This window comes from Danio rerio, chromosome 8, assembly GCF_049306965.1.
Source record: "Danio rerio strain Tuebingen ecotype United States chromosome 8, GRCz12tu, whole genome shotgun sequence".
Lineage (NCBI taxonomy): Eukaryota > Metazoa > Chordata > Actinopteri > Cypriniformes > Danionidae > Danio > Danio rerio.
This window is the reverse complement of record NC_133183.1, coordinates 19,898,442-19,917,731: the sequence shown is the minus strand read 5'-3', so window position 1 is coordinate 19,917,731 and position 19,290 is coordinate 19,898,442. Positions and strand designations below refer to the sequence as shown.

General features: G+C 36.4%; 2 protein-coding genes across 11 annotated transcripts in view; one reads left to right on the top strand and one right to left on the bottom strand.

The window, feature by feature from the left end:
• Positions 1-19,290, bottom strand: part of glis1b (GLIS family zinc finger 1b) — a 155,001-nt gene that overhangs the window by 133,712 nt on the left and 1,999 nt on the right. For 5 of the 9 annotated variants that reach the window (XM_017357433.4, XM_073910188.1, XM_073910189.1 and 2 more), the window contains exons 1-2: positions 13,362-13,544; positions 12,914-13,210 (exon numbers count right to left, since the gene is read on the bottom strand). In XM_017357433.4, the coding sequence (XP_017212922.2) occupies positions 12,914-13,172 (259 nt within the window). In that variant the 5' untranslated portion in view covers positions 13,173-13,210; positions 13,362-13,544. Of the gene's footprint in view, positions 1-12,913; positions 13,211-13,361; positions 13,545-19,290 lie in introns of those variants that run through there. The other 4 variants (XM_073910187.1, XM_073910191.1, XM_073910185.1 and 1 more) reach the window with 2 other exon arrangements.
• dio1 (iodothyronine deiodinase 1) lies at positions 15,389-17,887 on the top strand. 2 transcript variants are annotated; one of them, NM_001324404.1, is given in 5 exon segments: positions 15,389-15,879; positions 16,480-16,623; positions 16,722-16,921; positions 17,285-17,373; positions 17,376-17,887. In NM_001324404.1, coding segments are annotated over 5 exon segments (792 nt in total). In that variant the 5' UTR covers positions 15,389-15,524; the 3' UTR covers positions 17,380-17,887.

The window sequence follows — 19,290 nt, the reverse complement described above, 5'->3', positions numbered from 1 at the left end:
ACACACACACATGTGTGCATAAAGGGGTGACTCCAGTGGAAAGTTTGGCACGGACTAAACCCTGGAAAACTCATCTGTGAGATTGCGGTAAAAGCTTAAAGGGTGAAATAGTGGGGGAAATATTTGCGGTAGGTGATAAGTCAGCAAACTCAGTGCAAATTGTAAAAAGCTGAAGTCAACATTCATTCCTCAAATTCCTCTCATCCTGTTAAAGGGCCGGGACGCATTAGTTTCTCTCTCCTCTCATGCGCTGCTTTCTCATGAGCTATTGCAGACATATCTCAAGTGCTTTATTAGGGGTTTTGGTTGTCTTTATGCCTCAACTGTAAGGCCCGTCAAGCATACTGTGTTTGAGTAGTCTATTTACAGTAAAGGCTAAACTCCACCAACCTAAACTAATTGTTAAACTTTACAGGATGTGTAATGGAAGAGCACTAGCCAGACAGTATTTAAACTTTGCTATCTTCAATTGTAAGTTCGATATTGAGGCAAAAAAAAAAAAAAAAAAAACATACAGAGCTCAGCATATATGCACCCCCACAAATCTCTCATTTAAATTAATATTTTTTATTGGATGCTTTTACAATATTAGATTTGTGCAAATACATTAGTCAGTACTGAAGCCAAATCTGGAGCTAACTAAACAAAATAACTTACTATAATGGTTCAAAATTTTGTAGCCCAAATTCATATATTAGGGTAAAATATTAAATAAAAATGTCAAAAAAGAACACAAAATCAAGAGAAACAAAAAATATATGCAACTTTGTTGAAATGTTGTAGTTTGTAATTTAATTTTAAAATTTTTTACATAGCATTTAAATAAATATATCTGTTTAATAAATCTGTTTATTGCCTATATTCACTAAGAAATTGATAAATATATTTGTTTTCAAAATGGGGTGTACTCATATGCTGAGCACTGTAACTGTTCTCTTACCACTTTATACAAAAACCCACACCAAACTACAAGGTCTTCTAGCTACTAAAGCAGAATTGAAAGCTGCTGCTCTACATACTATTTTGTGTTGTCAAAAAAACGCATGTAAGTGGTTAAAAGTTGACAAAAGAAATGGATTTAAACCTGGTGTAACTGTGTCTCCATCTAATTATGATCAACCAAATATTTGCAAATACAACCTTTTATGAACCAACAGAAAATAATGGAGAAAACTAATCACAATATTTGAAAAAATATTAAAAGTTCTATATACCTTATAAAACTTCATTCATTCATTTTCCTTCATCTTAGTCCCTTTATTCAGAACACATTTGCACAGAGTTTTTGAAAGAATTAGGTATATTAACGGTTACTAAAAGAGCATGTTTTTTTTAACTGGGAATGATATTTAAAATGTTTAATAAAGCGGTAGTTATTTGGTGAACTATTTTCCAAACGGTGAGGCAACAGGATTCATACTGTACTTAGAGGTTGGGATTTTAATATTTGTTGATTTAAATGTAGAAGTCTAGTAGGGGAAAATATGTTTTTATATACAAGTGCAATCATGTGGAACAAACTACCAAAATCGATCAGGGAAATAAAAGACTTGAGGTTTAAAAAAGCGATCAAAAGATGGTGGTTTGATGAGGATAATTAGTTTGCATGGTGGATGATGATGTTTTATTTTATATGCTATTGTATTGTGAATAGGGTTACAGCTGGAAGGGCATCCGCTGTGTAAAACATATGCTGGATAAGTTGGCGGTTCATTCCACTGTGGCGACCACTGATTAATGGAGGGACTAAGCCGAAAAAGAAAATGAATAATCAAAGGAATAAATGCATTTGTGAATAATTTTGTTCCTGTTTTAAAATGTGAAGGCACTGTTTGTTTAATGCATCAACTGTATTTTGAAGCCATACATTGTTTTATTTAACAGTGAGGACCACAATGGAAACAAGCCCAGGACTTTATTGTGTTTTTATCCTTACATTTTTTATTTCAAAATGTATGGGATACTTGTATTTTTGTGCAGCTTGTCTAAAATCTGTCAAATGAAAATAATTTGTATTAATTAATTCTTCTTCTTCTTTGGCCTTAGTCCAGTATGGTTGCAGGGTCGGCTCTTTGGAACAAGTCCTCCATTTAGACTTGTCCATATGATAACTTTTTTACACATTCCGGCCGGCCTGTCGTCTGGGCCTGTCACTCTCATACAATCATACACTACGGACAATTTAGCCTACCCAATTCATCGGAGCACCCGGAGCACCCAGAGGAAACCCACGTGCAGGGAGAACATGCAAACTCCTCACAGAAATGCCAACTGAGTTGAGGTTCGAACCAGTGACCCAGCGACTTTCTTGCTGTGAGGCGACAGCACTACCTACTGCTCTACTGCTTCGCCCAATTTTTATTAATTAACTAATTTTATTAAATAATTAACTCATTAGGGTTCGCCACAGAGGAATGAACCGCCAACTTTTCCAGCATGTGTTTTACACAGCATATGCCCTTCCTAGTACTGTTATTAAACATCCATACACTCTCACATTCACTACGGCCAATTTGGTTCATTCAATTTACCACATGTCTTTGGACTATGGGGGAAAACTAGAGCACCCAGAGGAAACCCATCCGAACACTGGGAGAACATGCCAACTCCACAGGGAAATGCCAACCGGGACTCGAACCAGCGATCTTCTTGCTGTGAGGCAACAGTGCTAACTACTGAACCACCGTGTCGCCCTGAACTACATTGTTAAAGCTATACGTTTTTGATTCACTGAAACTGGTGGGACCATTGAACTGCTGTACCCATGAAGTTAAGAGAACCGAACATTATTCATTTCTTTCAAGTATTTATTTTTTTCTTACTGTGATCAGTGTAAGAACTACAATAGACTGTTTGATAATCAAGTTTATCTTAAAAGGCTGCCTCCCAAACATATTTTACTCAATTTATGGCCATTATTAAAATAAAAAAAAACTATTGCTAGGGTTTTTAAAATGGATGTTTATGCCCTGCAGTTACAGTCTAGTCTAATTCTTCATTTATTTATTTTACAAGCTACAGAGCAGTTATTGGTCAAAAGTTCTCGCATTTCACATAAAAAAATTCCCATAACATAAAAACGAAGTAAAAGATCAGGACGGACCGTCTGTACCGTGGGAAATTGTGTCCGCTTATCGTATACCGGCATCTTTTTCTACAAATATTAACCTGCCAAACTGCTGATTTCAATTTATGCTTTAAGTCCAAGTAAACACCCCAGAGCGCTGTGTGGAGATGAGACGACAGAGTTGTCTGACAGAGAAAAGTTTAATAATGTTCGGTGTTCTTTTAACCTCGCTCTGAGCATGTCTCCGTCGGAGTATTCCAACAGCAGCACGACGGAAACAGGAAGCAGTGCTTAAAGCTTACCAATTCGTGACTGTAGACTGTTCTCAAATGCCTAGAAAAAAAAAAAAACATTCAGCCCCTTAAGGTCAGAAGAATCTAACCAGACTGCCGCTAGACGTGACAAAAATAACAACAGTACAACATTATTGGTTCCACTCTACAATGTCTGGTATTCACAAAAATATTGGCTTTGTTGAAGAAAATGGGGACATAAATGATATTTTATGTGCTCAAAGCAAACTGTCTGCCCCAGAATATTTATTAATGCCTGTCAGTTCTTTTTTTTGGCCTTTGAACTGCAAAAGGTCAAGTTTACATGGCATATGGTCATCTGAGATGGCGGTGAAATGTTATTTTTGCAAGTTATTGTGACTGGAGAACGTCGCTAGACAAAAACGGATAAAAAAATAATAACGCTTTTCATCTTACGCTTTCCGCATTTCATGCATTGCCTTCTCAACCATCCAAACATGTAATTCACAAAAGGCATAAATACATACAATGTACAGCCTTCAGTGACTCTGGATTACGAGATGAAACCATTCGTCTTTAGATCTGTTTTTAAAAGCAAAGTGTTTTCATTCTAAACAATCTACATTCAGAGCTCATGTCAGCTTACTAGCCTTCAGAAATCCCAGAGAGTAATGTAATAGTACACTCTGTGCTGCTGGATCACTGGTAAAACAGAGTGTTACTAGACAAGTAAAGTTCGTAGATAAACTTTATTGTGGCTTGAGAAAGTCTAGACTGAAAGTTTGAAGTACTTTCAAAGTTAAAATAGCTGAAGTAGTTTTAGGAAGTTTCAAACAGCTGGCATAGAGAGATAACAACATATATGTTAGCATGTTTCTAGTATGGATTGGTGTGTTTCTTGCTAGGCAGTTGCTAAGATGTTCTGATTGCTCTGCGGTTGCTAAGGTGTTGCTAAGGTGTTCCAGGTAGTTGTTAAGGTGTTGCTAGGCGGTTGCTATGGTGTTCTGAGTGGTTGCTAAAGCTTGCTATGGTGTTCTAGGTGGTTCTTAGGTGTTTCTAGGCGGTTGCTAAGGTGTTCTGAGTGGTTGCTTAGGTGCTGCTAGGCGGTTCCTAAGGTGTTCTGATTGGTTGCCAGGTGGTTGCTAAGGTGTTCTAGGTTGCTGCTAAGGTGTTGTTAGGTGGTTGCTAGGGTGTTCTGAGTGGTTGCTAGGTGGTTGCTAAGGTGTTGCTAGGTAGTTGCTAAGGTCTTCTAAGTGGGTGCTAGGCAGTTGCTAAGGCATTGCAAGGGTGTTCTAAGATGTTACTAAGGCATTGCTAGGCAGTTGCTAGGGTGTTTTAGGTAGTTGCTAAGGCATTGCTAGGCCGTTACTAAGGTGTTCTGAGTGGTTACTAGGTGGTTACTAGGGTGTTCTAGGTGGTTAATAAGGTGTAGTTAGGCAGTTGCTAAGGTGTCCCGAGTATTTGCCAAGGTCTTGCTAGGCAGTTGCTAAGGTGTTCTGAGTGGTTGCTAGGCAGTTGCTAACATAAATTACCATGGTTCTAGTATAAATTGGCATGTTGCTAGCATGTTTTTAGCAGAAATTAGCATGTCGCTAGCATGTTTCTTGTGTAAACTAGCATGTCATTAGCATGAATTAAAATATATCTAGCATGATTAGTATGTATGTTAGTATGGTTTGTTATGTCGTTATTTTAAGTATGGATCTGTATATTGATAGTATGAATTGGTATGTTTATAGTAGGACCAATGTTAAGTCAATGGCAGTTTTTTTACAATGGAAGTCTATGGGACAGTTGCTAGGGTAAAGCAAATGGTTGCTAGGGTGTTGCTAGTAAGTTGAAAGTGATCAGCAATTGGGAGATTGGTAGTCTGAGTTAACTAAGTCCAACCTTAAGTCTGTATGACAGTCTGACGCAAAGTTGAGGTCACAAAGTTGGGTCCAATAACGGCAATGGGACTTTTCCGTATTTTCCGGCTCAATTTTCGGAAAACCGTAATTCGGATCAGATGGAAAAGATATAGCAACCAGAGTCAGACCAGTTTGGAGGTCTGGTGTTAGTTTGGTAGTTGTAGTATGAACAGTCTAGGAGGAGATGCATATAGAAATTAGTCTCAGAAGAAGAAGAAGATGGAGGAAGAATAAGTTTATGTACTGTAGTATAACAGTATGTTTGCTTTCTCAAGCCACCATAACTAATATGACGCATTGCCTTCTCAACCATCGTAATGTGCAATTCACAAACTGCACTTATGAATTCAATTTACAGCCTTCAATGACTATAAAGACCAATGGTTTCATCTCGTAATCCAGATCTGTTCGTAAAAGCAAAGTGTTTTCATTCTAAACAATCTACATTCAGAGCTCATGTCAGCTTATTAGCCTTCAGAAATCCCAGAGAGTAATGTAATATTACACTCGCTTGCTGCTGGATCACCAGTGGAACAGAGAGTAACTAATTCTTCCAGAACCCTGCGCTTTATTAACAACCAGCAATAAAGTATATAAACTGCACTATTAGACTTTATAATGTATTTCATAGTCCTCAAGGGTCATTCCAGCCAATCAGATCGCAGACTGAATGGGCACTGCCCCATGGCAGCTTCCTGGCACGACGCACAACACAGAGGATATAACCATGCCTACTGGAATGATTTCTGCTCTCCGCTAATGAAGGAATAAATGTTTGCGCGTTTGTTTTCAGCCACTCGAATGAAGCCAGTGCTCGATTGGATGGCTGACGTGCCCAGACTTGTAAAACCGAAGGTCTTAGGGCTGGCAGGAAAGCATCTTATGAATCTGTCTACATTCACTACGTCCTCTGTATAAATTAAAGGCTTGGATTGTGTTTGTACTGAGAATCTGCTGTAATCTTTGTGGTATTTCTCGATATAAAAGAATAATGCTTATTCTAATAAAAGACCCACCAGGGAACTTGGCACCAGTTTTGGTACTATCCATATTTATGCTCTACTAAACAGGCAAGTGAACTGGGCGGAGTTGAAATACAGCTGTACCAGCAGGGTGTTGATGGCCATCCGTCACCTTTAACACTGAATCAACAGTGGATACAAAGGGTCACGGCCATCGTGAGGGAAACCTGGGGCCCTCGTGTCCGCTTTAAGCAGAGCGGATTTTTCTTTGATGAAGCAAACGAGCACAAGGCCAAGAACAGCAAGTGCCACTGTTGAAATGTAAATCAAAAAGCCACCCGCAAGCAGTCACACGCGCTGAGAAGTCTGGAGACGCAGTTGCTGCCGTCTGAAAATGCATGAGTAATTCGGCCCATGTAGATGTGCGGTTAGCTGTGGCACGTCCCCCTGGCACCGGCCGACAGCGAGTAGCCCCTTCATCTCAGTGCGGAGTCAGGGAGACCGAGAGAGTACAGGCAAAACAATCAGATCCATTTCACACGAGGTAGGAATTCAACCCTATATCAAAAAGCAAGAGAGGGGGGAAAGATTGGAGAGTGTGGGCGCATTTTTATGAGTGATTCTCAAGACATGGTCCAAGCTAAAAATACATTTTATGATGACACATCAGAGCCAATTCTGTTTTTCCTCCGTTTAAGCTCAGGTCCAGAGCACATTTCCTCTGGTATTCCAGCGATATTTCGACACTTATTCAAAGCAGATCATATTTTTTTAACAGAATTATTGGTTTGAGGGTTGTGCTGGCAGGGAGAAGGATGAAGGATGTTTCTTTGACTTAGTATTACACGTCCCACACGCATTAAACCAAACTGGATACAGGCTATGACATCACAGGTGCCATAAAAAGCTGTTGTTTTACTCCGAATAACAATAAAAGGTCGCCGATGTCTAAATGTTTTACCTCAGGACTGATTAAGTACCTTGAGGTTTTACAGATTATTTGAAAAAGTATGACGGAGCGATCCCAAACCATAACGATGGAGCGTCACATGCTGTAATCTTCTGAAACCACAAGAGCGTCTTTCATCAAACGCTGCCTGATTAGATTATAAAATGTTTTTCTGCAGATTATGCCTCACCGACCGCATCTTTTTTTTCCTCTAAAATAAGCTCATAACTCCCATCTAAATGATACTGCATCAACACTCTAAAAGCTCCTCCAGAGACCTGTTGGGGAGAAATGATTCAGTGGCTTCAATTACAGCAAGCTGGCTCTTAAAGCTTTGGTGACTGACGCTGAGAAACGCTCACTTTTTAAACGGTTTGCTCGGTGATGTCACTGACCAGGATGAAATAGCACTGCGCGTTGATCATGAGAATGCTCTGAATCAATGGAACAAGCTGCAAACATTACAGTTTCCCCACACAATCAATTCATACGTGCCTCATTCTGATGTCATAGGAGTTCCCCCAAAAGACGTGGGCTGCAGTCGAGGAGGATGTGTGGGAGTGAGAGCACAACTCCACCGAGACCAAGTGTGTGTAGGTGTGAGAGAGAGAGTCCAAAGACAAGAGAAAAGAACGGAAAACGCTCTGGGGAAAGCAGGTAATCGTGCAGTCCAAAAAAAATCCACAGCAGTTTAGTGGTGATGCAATCACTGACATCAACATTTTTTTTACTCAAGTGCAGTCAGCCACAGCAACGAAAACAAAGTGGACAACACATGTTTACAGAAAACCAATTTAAATCTTTTCTTTGTATATAAAGCATTCCATCTAAAGACGAAAACTGAATCTGACAAATCAATCTGTGGGGTTTTAATAAGCTTTAATAGCCTATAATTCCAACACAACACATCTTCAGACATCTTGAGAAATTCAACTTATGGGCACAAATGACACATTTTACAGAGTGACCAAGCGGTGCTGAGTTTGTATGTGTGTGGGAGTAGATGCATTGCCATAGAAACCTGAAACACTATAGCAATGATTCCCTTTGGAGTCAATTACTCATTTTTTCATGAGCTGAATCAACACTTCGACGTGGGAGTTTGTCTTAAGTAGTACCTTGTGCTCAAAAAACACAACCAGAGGCAATCACGGCAACTGATAATGATAATCTCATATGATGAAAAATGACCTTGACTTGTTGTAATATCAGAATGTTCAATATAATATCATTCATAGACATGGTTAAAAACTAAAAGAATATGAAACAAAAAGAACTTGATTAGATGTGCTATAAAGATTGGTAACACTTTATTTTGATAGTCCATTTGTGTATTAGTAGACTAGTAGACTGCTAAATATCCGTTGATACTGCTCCTTCAACAGACATTTAACTGACTATAAGAAACTTTGCAAGTACATGTCAACTTACACTAACCTTAACCCCAACCCCAACCTAACAGTCTACTTATAATCTATTAAGAATTAATTAGCATGAATATGTAATGCAACTTAAATTCAACAAACGGATCATCAAAATAAAGTGTGACTAATGATGTGCATGTGTGAAGTTTCCAACTAACACTTTTAGTGGCCATAAATGATCTTGTTGAATTGTAAAACATGATAGTGTATTATGATAGATACATGAAGTCTTGGAAGCAGAAATGAGTTAAAACAGTGAAAACAGCAACATTCTGTACAGTAATTCATCAGGTTTAAGTAGAAACTTAGCTATGTGTCCAGGGCTGGAGCAAACTGAACTAGGCAAAGGACTATCACGTTGCCCTCAACCCAAAAGTGAAAACGAAAGTGACCGGTTAACAAAGTTGATGACCGGGGGAGGTGGAGGAGAAGGTGTCGGACGCCGCCCTCTCTATACTCTATTTCCGCCTAGGTCACCTCTATGGATGCGCCAGCCCTGCATGTGTCATGTGACATCAGCTTTTGTTATAAGACTTTTTATAATAGTTGGTAAGTCTCATGAGTCATGTCTTTAGATGAAAAACGAATGTACCTCGTTTTTTTATCCAATAGCCATTACTGCAAATTACAAATATATAAATACACAGCAGTTCTATCTGGTTCCCGAATCTGATTGACTGATAACCGAGAAATATTCCCATAATAACAGAATTCTTGTGTATTCTACACAATATCTGTGTTCTGAATGATTGTGAGATATTAAACTTCAAATTTTTTGCATTCCATAGCATACATTATGTAACATTTGTTTTTTTTAATAAAAAGTTTTAAATGTAAACAACTTATAAAAAAAAACCATAATGTAAATAAGTTGTTATTCATTAAGAATGTCATTAACTCAACTTTCACAAAAAATGTCAGAAGGATAGTGCCTAATTTTAATTTCAGAGATACAGCGCTTCAGCATCTATCAGCCTGTCATACTGAGCAGAGCAAAAATGGTTGACGTTGTCCATCCACAAGATGGCGACAAAGATTGCATGTTATATAAACAAAATATCACACTCGTAGCAGTGCCATGTGACACTAAGCACGCCTCCCACCAGTGCCGATATACAGCCATGATTTGTCATGATAACAGTTCATAATATTTGACTAGATATTTTTCAAGACATTTCTACAGCTTAAAGTTACATTTAAAGACTTTACTAGGTTAATTAGGTTAGCTAGGCAGATTAGGGTAATTAGGCAAGTTATTGTATCACGATGGTTGGTTGTGTAGACTATCGAAAAAAAAATAGCTTAAAGGGGCTAATAATTGTCCGTAAAATTGTCCTTAAAATGGCCTTTAATTAATATATATACGCACACGCACACACACACACACAATAACATTTATTATGACTGCTTAATATTGTCATTTGTTTTTAATATTTTTAATTACAGGTTAGAATAAACATGTTGTTTCACTTAATAACATTAATCATTGTTACACTGAATGATTATGCAACATTCTTTTACACGTATTTAGACTTAAAATAAATAAAGAATAAAGTCGATGTTTAACTTGAACTAAAAAAAATTATTACTTTTTATTATTAGTTGTCCACATAAGATGATATGGACAACAAAGTGTATATAATCAGACTACTGGCATACAGAAAACAAACCCTTGTAATTGAATTCAGAACATGCAGCGCTGCTTTCCTCTGCAAGTATAATAGCTGACAAAAATGAAAATGCTTCTTCAGGAAAAAATATTAAAACATTTTTCAAGCTATTACATAAAAACAAGCACCTGATCAATTACTGTCTTTTTTTTCAAAATACATTCTACACCAGCAACAGATTTTTACGAATTGATGCAATCATTTACTCTAATACTTATAAGAAAGCTACAAGATCAGTAACATCCTCTCTGAAATATATCAACAATAGCAAAAAATGCTAAAAACTATTAAACCTATTCCTTTCCAGCAATTTAACAGCACTCTCAAAGAGCCTTAAAAAAATGTGTGTTCCCTTCTGTCAAATACATGTGATAGACATTCTATCTAGATGGGGGCGAGCTGTGGAACCACGTCCCATAAATGCTCAGACACATGCTGAGACGCATTCGAAAAACATTTGGTTTGAATTTGTCAGGCAAACATCATAATCAAATCCTTTTGGCGACAAGGTATGATTACTTATGCAAGTCAAATTTGTATAATCATAAGCTGGAGTATATGTGGTGAACTGTGCCAGCCTCTGCAAGCCCACGCCACTGTAGCATCGTCTAAACAAAGTGACCACCCTAAAGTCCAATACAAGAGAGCCATGTTTCTGAGCGCTGCATGTCCACTGACTTGCAATAGTAGTTTTATGCATATTTAAGCTCACACATACAGAGAAGCTTAAAGCAATAGAAAGTGTTCATTCTGCAACAAAAAACATGTGAAGCTGCAACTATTAAGATGTGTTTATGACTATGAATGTAGCTACTGTACGTTCTGTAGGCTATACAGTGGTCTGCCGGTGCAATAGGACGATACTATTTAATCCAACTATTAATTACAATTCTATTAAATATTCACCCTCGTGTTGGGATAACTGGATTTGCTTACCTATATTTGAGAAACACAGGAGATGATAGACTGAATGGCAGCTTTAGTCACCATACACTTTTACTGCACTGTAAAACCCAACAGTCAACTCCATCAAATGAAATGAGTGTGGTTAACTCAATTTGCTGAAAGTTAATTACACTCATTTGAAAAGACTCAAGTGTTGAATGTAATGAGTTAATTAAATACCTCATTACTTCAACTTAAATGAAGTAAGTTCACAGTACTCATATAGATTCATTTTTTTTATTCTGGGTTGTAGCAAATGGTTTGTAGCAATCGGTTTCCTTAAAGTGTTTGAGTTGCCTTAACTTAGAGTTTTACTGTACTCAGTTGGTTTGCGTTGTTTTCATTTATTGGGTTTTATTGTGCTTAAATTGCTTCCTTTACTCAAATGGATTAAGTTCGCAGTACTCATTAGGATTAGTTTTTGAACTTAAATGGTTTGTTGCATTTGGTTTCCTCAAATGGTTTGAGTTTCCTTAACTTATTGGGTTTTACAGTGTGTATGGAAAAAGATGCTATATGAAGGTGAACGGTGACTGACGCTGTAAATTCCCATCATCTGCTTTCTTGTTCCACAGTTGCAAGACGGTCAAGTTTGGAGCTATATGTGCATCAGAATTATGACATAATTTTACTGTGTGGTTAAATTATTAAAGGATGTAATCATTTATTAATGCACTTCACAAATTGTAAGATGTGAAGGAAATTCGCATGTCTTTTTAATAGTCTAATTATTTTGACAATCTGAAACTGCCTTTTTTTTTGTTGGCCTATTTAGTATTCATAAAGGTTACATTTCTATTCCCATTACAAAAAAGCACTTTTAAAAACTCTGTCAATAACGAATTGTTGTCAAAATGTGTCGAAACACACTATATGTGTGTCGGTGTCTGTTAAAAAAAAACTGAAGTAAAGGAAAGTGAACAAACTTTCCTAATTTAAAAGTGCACATGACAAAGTCAGGGGTTTATCTAAACTGACTATGGCAAACTTTAATTTCTGTGGTTGATTTTATTGCTAATGATTAAAGGAATACATTCCTACATAATTAATTAATTATTAACATAAATTTGTATTTTTATTGTTTTTTTATTACATGCATGTCTCTTTACAATATATTCAAACCATTAAAAGTATGCAAAAAATAAATGGCCTTTTTTCTCGTGCACATTGACATTTGGCATCTGTTTAATTAAGCTACAGAAGCCACTAAAAACATTTTGATAAAAGTATACAGAACCTTCCTTCTATTACACACTAAATGGTTCACTTGTATCATACATCTTTTTGCATTTTCCTTTTTTTATTTATTTATTCGTTTGTCATTACTGATTGAAGTTGAGTATGCACGCCACACGTACACTTGCTGTGCATTTGTATGACGCTTGAGGACTTAAATGTTTGCTGACTGTTAGCCATGTGTCTCTTCTGTTAAATCCACAAAAGGGAAATTAATGTTGAAGATTATATAGCTTTTTTGAGCACATTTATCAAAAAAATCCTATAAATGAAGTATAAAAACATGTTGATGATCTTAATTGTTTTAATGCGAATTATTTGTATTGCTGTTTTAGATTTTAATAGCCTAATTATGCTTAGGCAAGGATGCTTTTTATCCACAGCCCATATTAAGCCTATAAATCCAAAATATACTCATGCATACACATATAAATATAGGTTATCCGTGAAAGTCGGTTAAATGCATCTGTAAAGAGAAAAGACCGCCGGTACATACCCTCTCCAGGTGACATGGTGAAGCAGTGCAGCTTGGCGGTGTGATGCGCGTGAAGTTTGAGATCTTCGGACCCGCAGCGCATCTGTATCGAGGCGGGATTCACAGAGCCACAGCCGTCAGCGGGAACGCGTTTCGGGCAGATGTCTGCTTTACTGCTGAACATGGAGAAAGTGAGCTCGGTGAAATCTGTCTGATGACTGACCATCCCAAAGAGAGCTGCAGATTTCTGCATCTGGACATCTGACTTCCAAGTGTGCATGTCCCGTACTATAATAGTCCTTATAGTTTTTTTTTTACCTGTGGAGGAATGAATGATCACGCCATGAACAAACTCTTAAAACAGTGCTCTGAAGCAACACCAAAACAAATCTCCAAATGTACAGTAACACACAATGAATAATTAAATCGCAGCATAATTTGCGGTAGACTTTTTTTTAAATATAACTACCTATTTAAACCCTCCAACGCAAGAAAGAGAGGATATTTTGATTGTATGATGACTCTCAACTTCTGCGTCCAACAGGCTGTTAAATGTGTTCTTACCGACCGCATCCTCTCTCCCGTTTCAGCTGCAATTTTATGAGTTTTCTATAGCATCAATTCTGAAAACCAAAACATGCGTCCGCGCTTTGATTGACAGCTCGACGTTCCAATGAATATACGGGGTTGAAAGGGGGAGGGACCAATTGAAATTATCTGTATGCGATGAGTGATGAAACTGATCTCGAGCCGTTTCGAACTTGGAATAATAATTTGCATATCACTAAAACAAAGCTTTATAATTTAGTAAAATCATTTATAATATAGTACACATGAGATTATAATCCCTACCAACAAAAACAAAGACATCATGTTTTGGACAAAACGCCAAAAGCAGACTTTAATAAATATTCAATGAGGGAATTACTTAGAAGTCCACACGTGGCATAAATGTAATGTATACTTTCTATTTTATGAAGTAAAAGAAAAATGCTTGCAGAGAGCCTAGTTGTGAAATATGTACAAAAAGTTGTTCTCAAACATACCAACAGTGACATCTTATGGACATTTTTAGATTCTAAAACTGACAAGTCTGGGCTTCTGATATGACAAGCCTCTAGCCAGCCGGGTAAATAGAGTGGTTCTTTTTGTGGACTTAAAGTGGACTTTTTGCAGTTATTCGTTTATTTTTCAATTTTTCATTTAATTAGGAGGTTTAAATACTGCGTTTTAGCGACATTAAGCACATATAAATAATTAATTTTTTTGCTAGATTAGTTTGGCAGATGGTCACTTTTGGATGTATTAAACATTTTCTAAAGATTTAGAACAGAGAAATATGAAAAATAGGCTACGTATAGTTAAAAAACAAATTCATTACAATATATTTTACTTGGGGTAAAAAAAATAGGAATTTGTTACAATTTTTTATTAAAAGCTGTGGCCTGCTGTCATGTATTAGCTATTAACAAACTGGCCCAAAAAAAAAAAAAAAAAAAAACTCTCCAGTCAGAATTTGGCCATTTGAGTAATAAAAAATTATAATAATGATAATTTCAGTTTCAACGGGATTCAGTTTATTAGTTTTGGCCAGTGCAAACTATTATTTTTTTATCAATCCAACATCCATTTTTGCAAGAAAACATACAATTGGATGCAAGTGAAGTCTTCTTCACTACTGTATTGTTTTTAAATAGAAAAAAACATTTTACAAGTAACTTTTATTCTAAATGTTGAAACTTATTCATGAAACAAAATATCCATAAAAAGCACCAAAAGTAGCGCGTATTAATATAATTTGAGAACTAATTGGGCTAGTGTTATTAAGTTACTGACTGAGAAAAGTTGAATGTGCTGGCCAGTTTGTTATTTGTCTAATAAATGGCAATAAGCTAGTTTTTAATTCAAAACTTTAACAGACTCTTATTTTTTCTAATGAGATATGGTTGTATTTTAAAAATAAGTATTTAGTAATTTTTCTATATTCTAAATCTTTAGGCAAAAATTTGGTATTAAAATGCGTCTTTATGATGACCACCCGACAAGCTAATCCAACTTTAAATACTTATTAAAATGTGACTAAAATGCAGTATTTAAATCTTATAAATATATAACAAATGAGGCGAATAACTGCAAAAAGGTACACATTTTGAGAGAAAAAAACACCCCTTATATCAGGCTGGTTACAGGACTGTAACGCCTGTTTCACACCGCAAGCGTCAGCGGCGCGTGAGCAGAGCGTGTAACTTTTTATATAATCTTATTTTATAAACTTAATCTTACACAATATCAGTATTTCTGCTTTATTTATTTTTTACCGAAAACCGGTCCTTAAACATGTGCAGGCAAATGTTTAGATGTAATCAGTAGTATCGCCATGAGTATCGAACATTTAATAGAGCCAAAAACTTATGGAATTCTATCTCATGAATAGTAATTACGCAGAGTGACGTTCTGACGCAACTAATAAATAATCATGAGCGAAGGCTTTGATTCGATTCTCCTGATCTCCGTGATATAATGTTGTGTTTTAGAGGATGGCACGCCTCTTTGGTAAAGCAGGCGAACTTTGATATCGTTTTAGTTGGTGAAGTGTTTACAGCACGACGCGTGCACTCGCAAATCTCTCACGATGGGGTCCGCAGTGGGATTTGCGCTGAGAAAACTTTTTGTTTATATATCAGCCGTGTTGATGGTGTGCGCTGCGATCCTGCAGATGTCCATGTTGAAGCTCCTGTCATTTATTTCCCCTGGACGCATGAGGAAAATCCATATGAAAATGGGGGAGAGGTCCACGATGACCCAAAACCCCAAATTCAGATACGAAGACTGGGGACCGGCTTTCTTCTCTCTGGCGTTCATTAAAACCTTGTTCTTCGTCAACTGGTGCTCGCTGGGCCTCGAGGCGTTTGAGGGACACGCCGCTCCGGACAGTGCTTTAATTACCCTGGACCGACAGAAGACGAGCGTTCATCGTTTTCTTAAAGGTACAGTAAATAACATGCAAATTATTATCATGTTAATCTAATAAATATGATAATAATTTGCATAACGTATTTACTTCATAGGCATCTTTTTGTCTCTAGGTAGGATGCATATGAAGTAAATAAATTATGTAAATTATATATGTATTAGAATAATTAGAATATTTCCAATATGTTAGAAATGGATATTAAATAATAATTGTTGTTTTAATCTAAACTGACTGCACAACTCTACGATTTAGTTCCACTTGCTTAGTGAATATTGATTTTCTTAATTAAAATAACTAAACTTACTGCACAATTAATATTTTATTTTAACAATATTTTATTATTTATTATTATTGCACTATTTTAATTAAGCTCTCAGGTCACAGGACTTTTTTTGCATTTAATTATTTGCTTATTACATTAAATTACATTTATTTTAATGTTATAAATTTATAATTACTATTATTAGTAGCAAGTTTGGTTATCATATGTGAATTTGTTTTGATTTTATTTAAATTATTATATTATTTTAAAATTATAATTCTTATTATATTTATAATAAATCATTATATGAACGCTACTGTACTGATCCATTCTTCATTTGTTTTTTTAAAGGTAATCGTCCACTGGTTCTGAGTTTCGGAAGCTGCACCTGACCCCCGTTTCTCTACAAACTTGACGAGTTCAAACAGCTTGTCAAGGACTTCAGCAATGTCGCAGATTTCCTCATTGTTTACCTTGCTGAAGCTCATGCAACTGGTAATAACAATCACAATACTGTAGCAAGTTTACAGCAGCCTTGATGCAACAATAGGATGTGTTTATATAACGCAGAGTCATTTGCATAATTGTTATAGATGCATGGGCCTTTAAAAACAATGTGGATATCAGCGTGCACAAAAACTTGGAGGAGAGGCTTGCTGCGGCTCGGACCCTGCTCAAAGAAGACCCTCCATGCCCTGTGGTGGTGGATGAGATGAACAACATTACTGCCAGCAAATACGGAGCCCTGCCTGAGCGGCTCTATGTCATTCAGAGTGGCAAAGTTATCTATCAGGTAAGTATTTCGCAATGCTGAAAAACTGCATGCAGTACAGGAAATGCCTTCACAGTTTCATAACAGCTCTCGTGAGAGCAGTTGAGAGCGGCGAGTGAAACATTTGGAACATTTTGACCTTGGCCAGAGGCTTTTACATGGCCCGTCCTTTTGCAGTAAGAGATTTCACGTGTTTATAGAGGTGAAAGGTTTGAAACGAGTTGAACAACATGAGGCAAAGCATGAGTTTTATAGTCGCCTGGGTCTGCTCTTTTGCTTTTGTTGCATTTTTAAGCTCCAGTGTGTTGTATAGTCTAAATATATCCATCCGGAAGTCCACAGCGAGGAAGGATTTTCACTCTTTTTATTCTTCCTAACAGGGAGGCATCGGACCTTGGGGGTACAAGCCTGAAGAGGTTCGAAAAGTTCTGGAAAAAAGTAAATAAATGGAGAAGAATGGCAAAATGTTTTTTATCTTGCACTTTTCTGAAATTGTAGCGCCTGGACTCATTTTCTGAGCCTTCTTGTTTGTTTGTGATGGATACAGTTTAAACTGAACAGTTTCTGTAACTTGATGTTTCAAACATTGGGGCGGATGGAAAATGCAAGTAATGGTAGCATCAGTAGCATATTTTTAAGATATAGATTGCCTATATATATCAAAATATAGATTTTTTTGTTTAGTTTTATAAAAATTAAGCTTTCATGCAAATGTAAAAGCAATGCACACAATTATCATTCCAGCATTTACTCAAATAGCACATAAATATCTGTCAGCACCAATTGTAATAAGCATGTATGCTTTTCTGGGTTTTCTTTTTGAACTTGTGACTGTAAATGATGCTTACAGGGTAAAACTGTGTGAACTGTGTAAACTGATGATTCAGTCATTTGTTCTTAAAAAAAGATAAAGAACCACAGATCACCAAATATACAGAGTTTTAGCAGCTATTTAAATAAATTATAAATCTCGTAAGAGTCAGTGTATTGAAGTATGACTTGTCTATAACTTTGGACCATATCAGTGGTGTTCTTGGCATTTAATGGAAAAAAAAAAGCTGTTTTCATTTTGAACAAATCTTCTAAATAAATTACATAATCATAAATACAAATACCATAAATAACATTATCTACATTTTATGCATTTTACATGACAGCATTTTATTTTTAATTGAGAAGAATCTTCATTAGCAGATTGCAGAACAAACTAATTTTGTTATACTCAAACTCAATTATACTGTAAATTTAAAGAAACTGAGAATTTCCAAGTGATCTCTCTATTTAAACAACAAAATCAAAAATGAAAAAGGCTTCATTAACATGGCTGCACCAACTCTGCAAAACTTTCCTTCATCAGGGTGAACTTCTGATTTTGTTGTTGATCTTTATGAATCCCTCATCCAAAGAGCCCCGCCCCACATTAACTACCCTTTTGTTTGATTTTTGATCTCCATTTATTCCATTGCAGTATATAAATACTAAACAACTATAAGTATCAGAACTATTCTTCCATCTCAATTCTTATGATTGTATTTTGGACTTTTGTCACGCTTTATTTGGCAGTCAGGATTGTGTTGTTTTGACAGCCAAAAGTGGTGCAAAACGTCAGAAGATGAAGCCATGTGGCTATAAAACAGATTAGACTCAAGAAATAAAGGTTAGGACTGTTGAGTCATTGTCATAATGGTGTTTTTCACACAGTGCTTAACTCTGGGTTAGTGTTACTTTAAATAATTTATGCCTTGGATGATGGAATATTTCATAGTTCTAATATAGCAGAGGTGTTAGCCCTGCTCTTTAGCTAGAGTTATGAAACCTCTTCAGTGCCAAACGTTGTTGTTACAAAGTTCAGGTTTTGTAACACTCAGGTCTAGCAAATCATCTCACATGCTTTGGATAGTCCCAATAAAAATGCACATATTATCTAGATGGTCATTTTACAAGTTAAAAAGATTTTATTTGTGATGGAGCGGGGTTCAACTGAAGATAAAAAATTATGGTTTCAGTCTTAACTTTACAGCACAAAAAAGTCCATTTATGAGGATGTGCAAATGCCAGAGCCTTTACGTAAACAGGTTACCTGATTTGTTTGGCGTATCAATGAGTAAGTTTACATGGAAACCAATAATTCCATTTTAATGCGATTAAGACAATACTCAGATTAAGAATACCTTGTAAACAGCAATTTTTTGATTTATCCAATTAAGGTCAAACTAAACAGAAATCAAATTAAGATGTGGAGTATGCCGATTTTAGTCGTATTATTGAAGTGCAGTACAGACATGTGAACACCTTAAATCAAACTATTGCCATTGTGTAGGTATTTTGCGACAGGATAGTCTGTACACACATGGCTATTTTACACTATTCTCAACACCTATCAAGTTTGC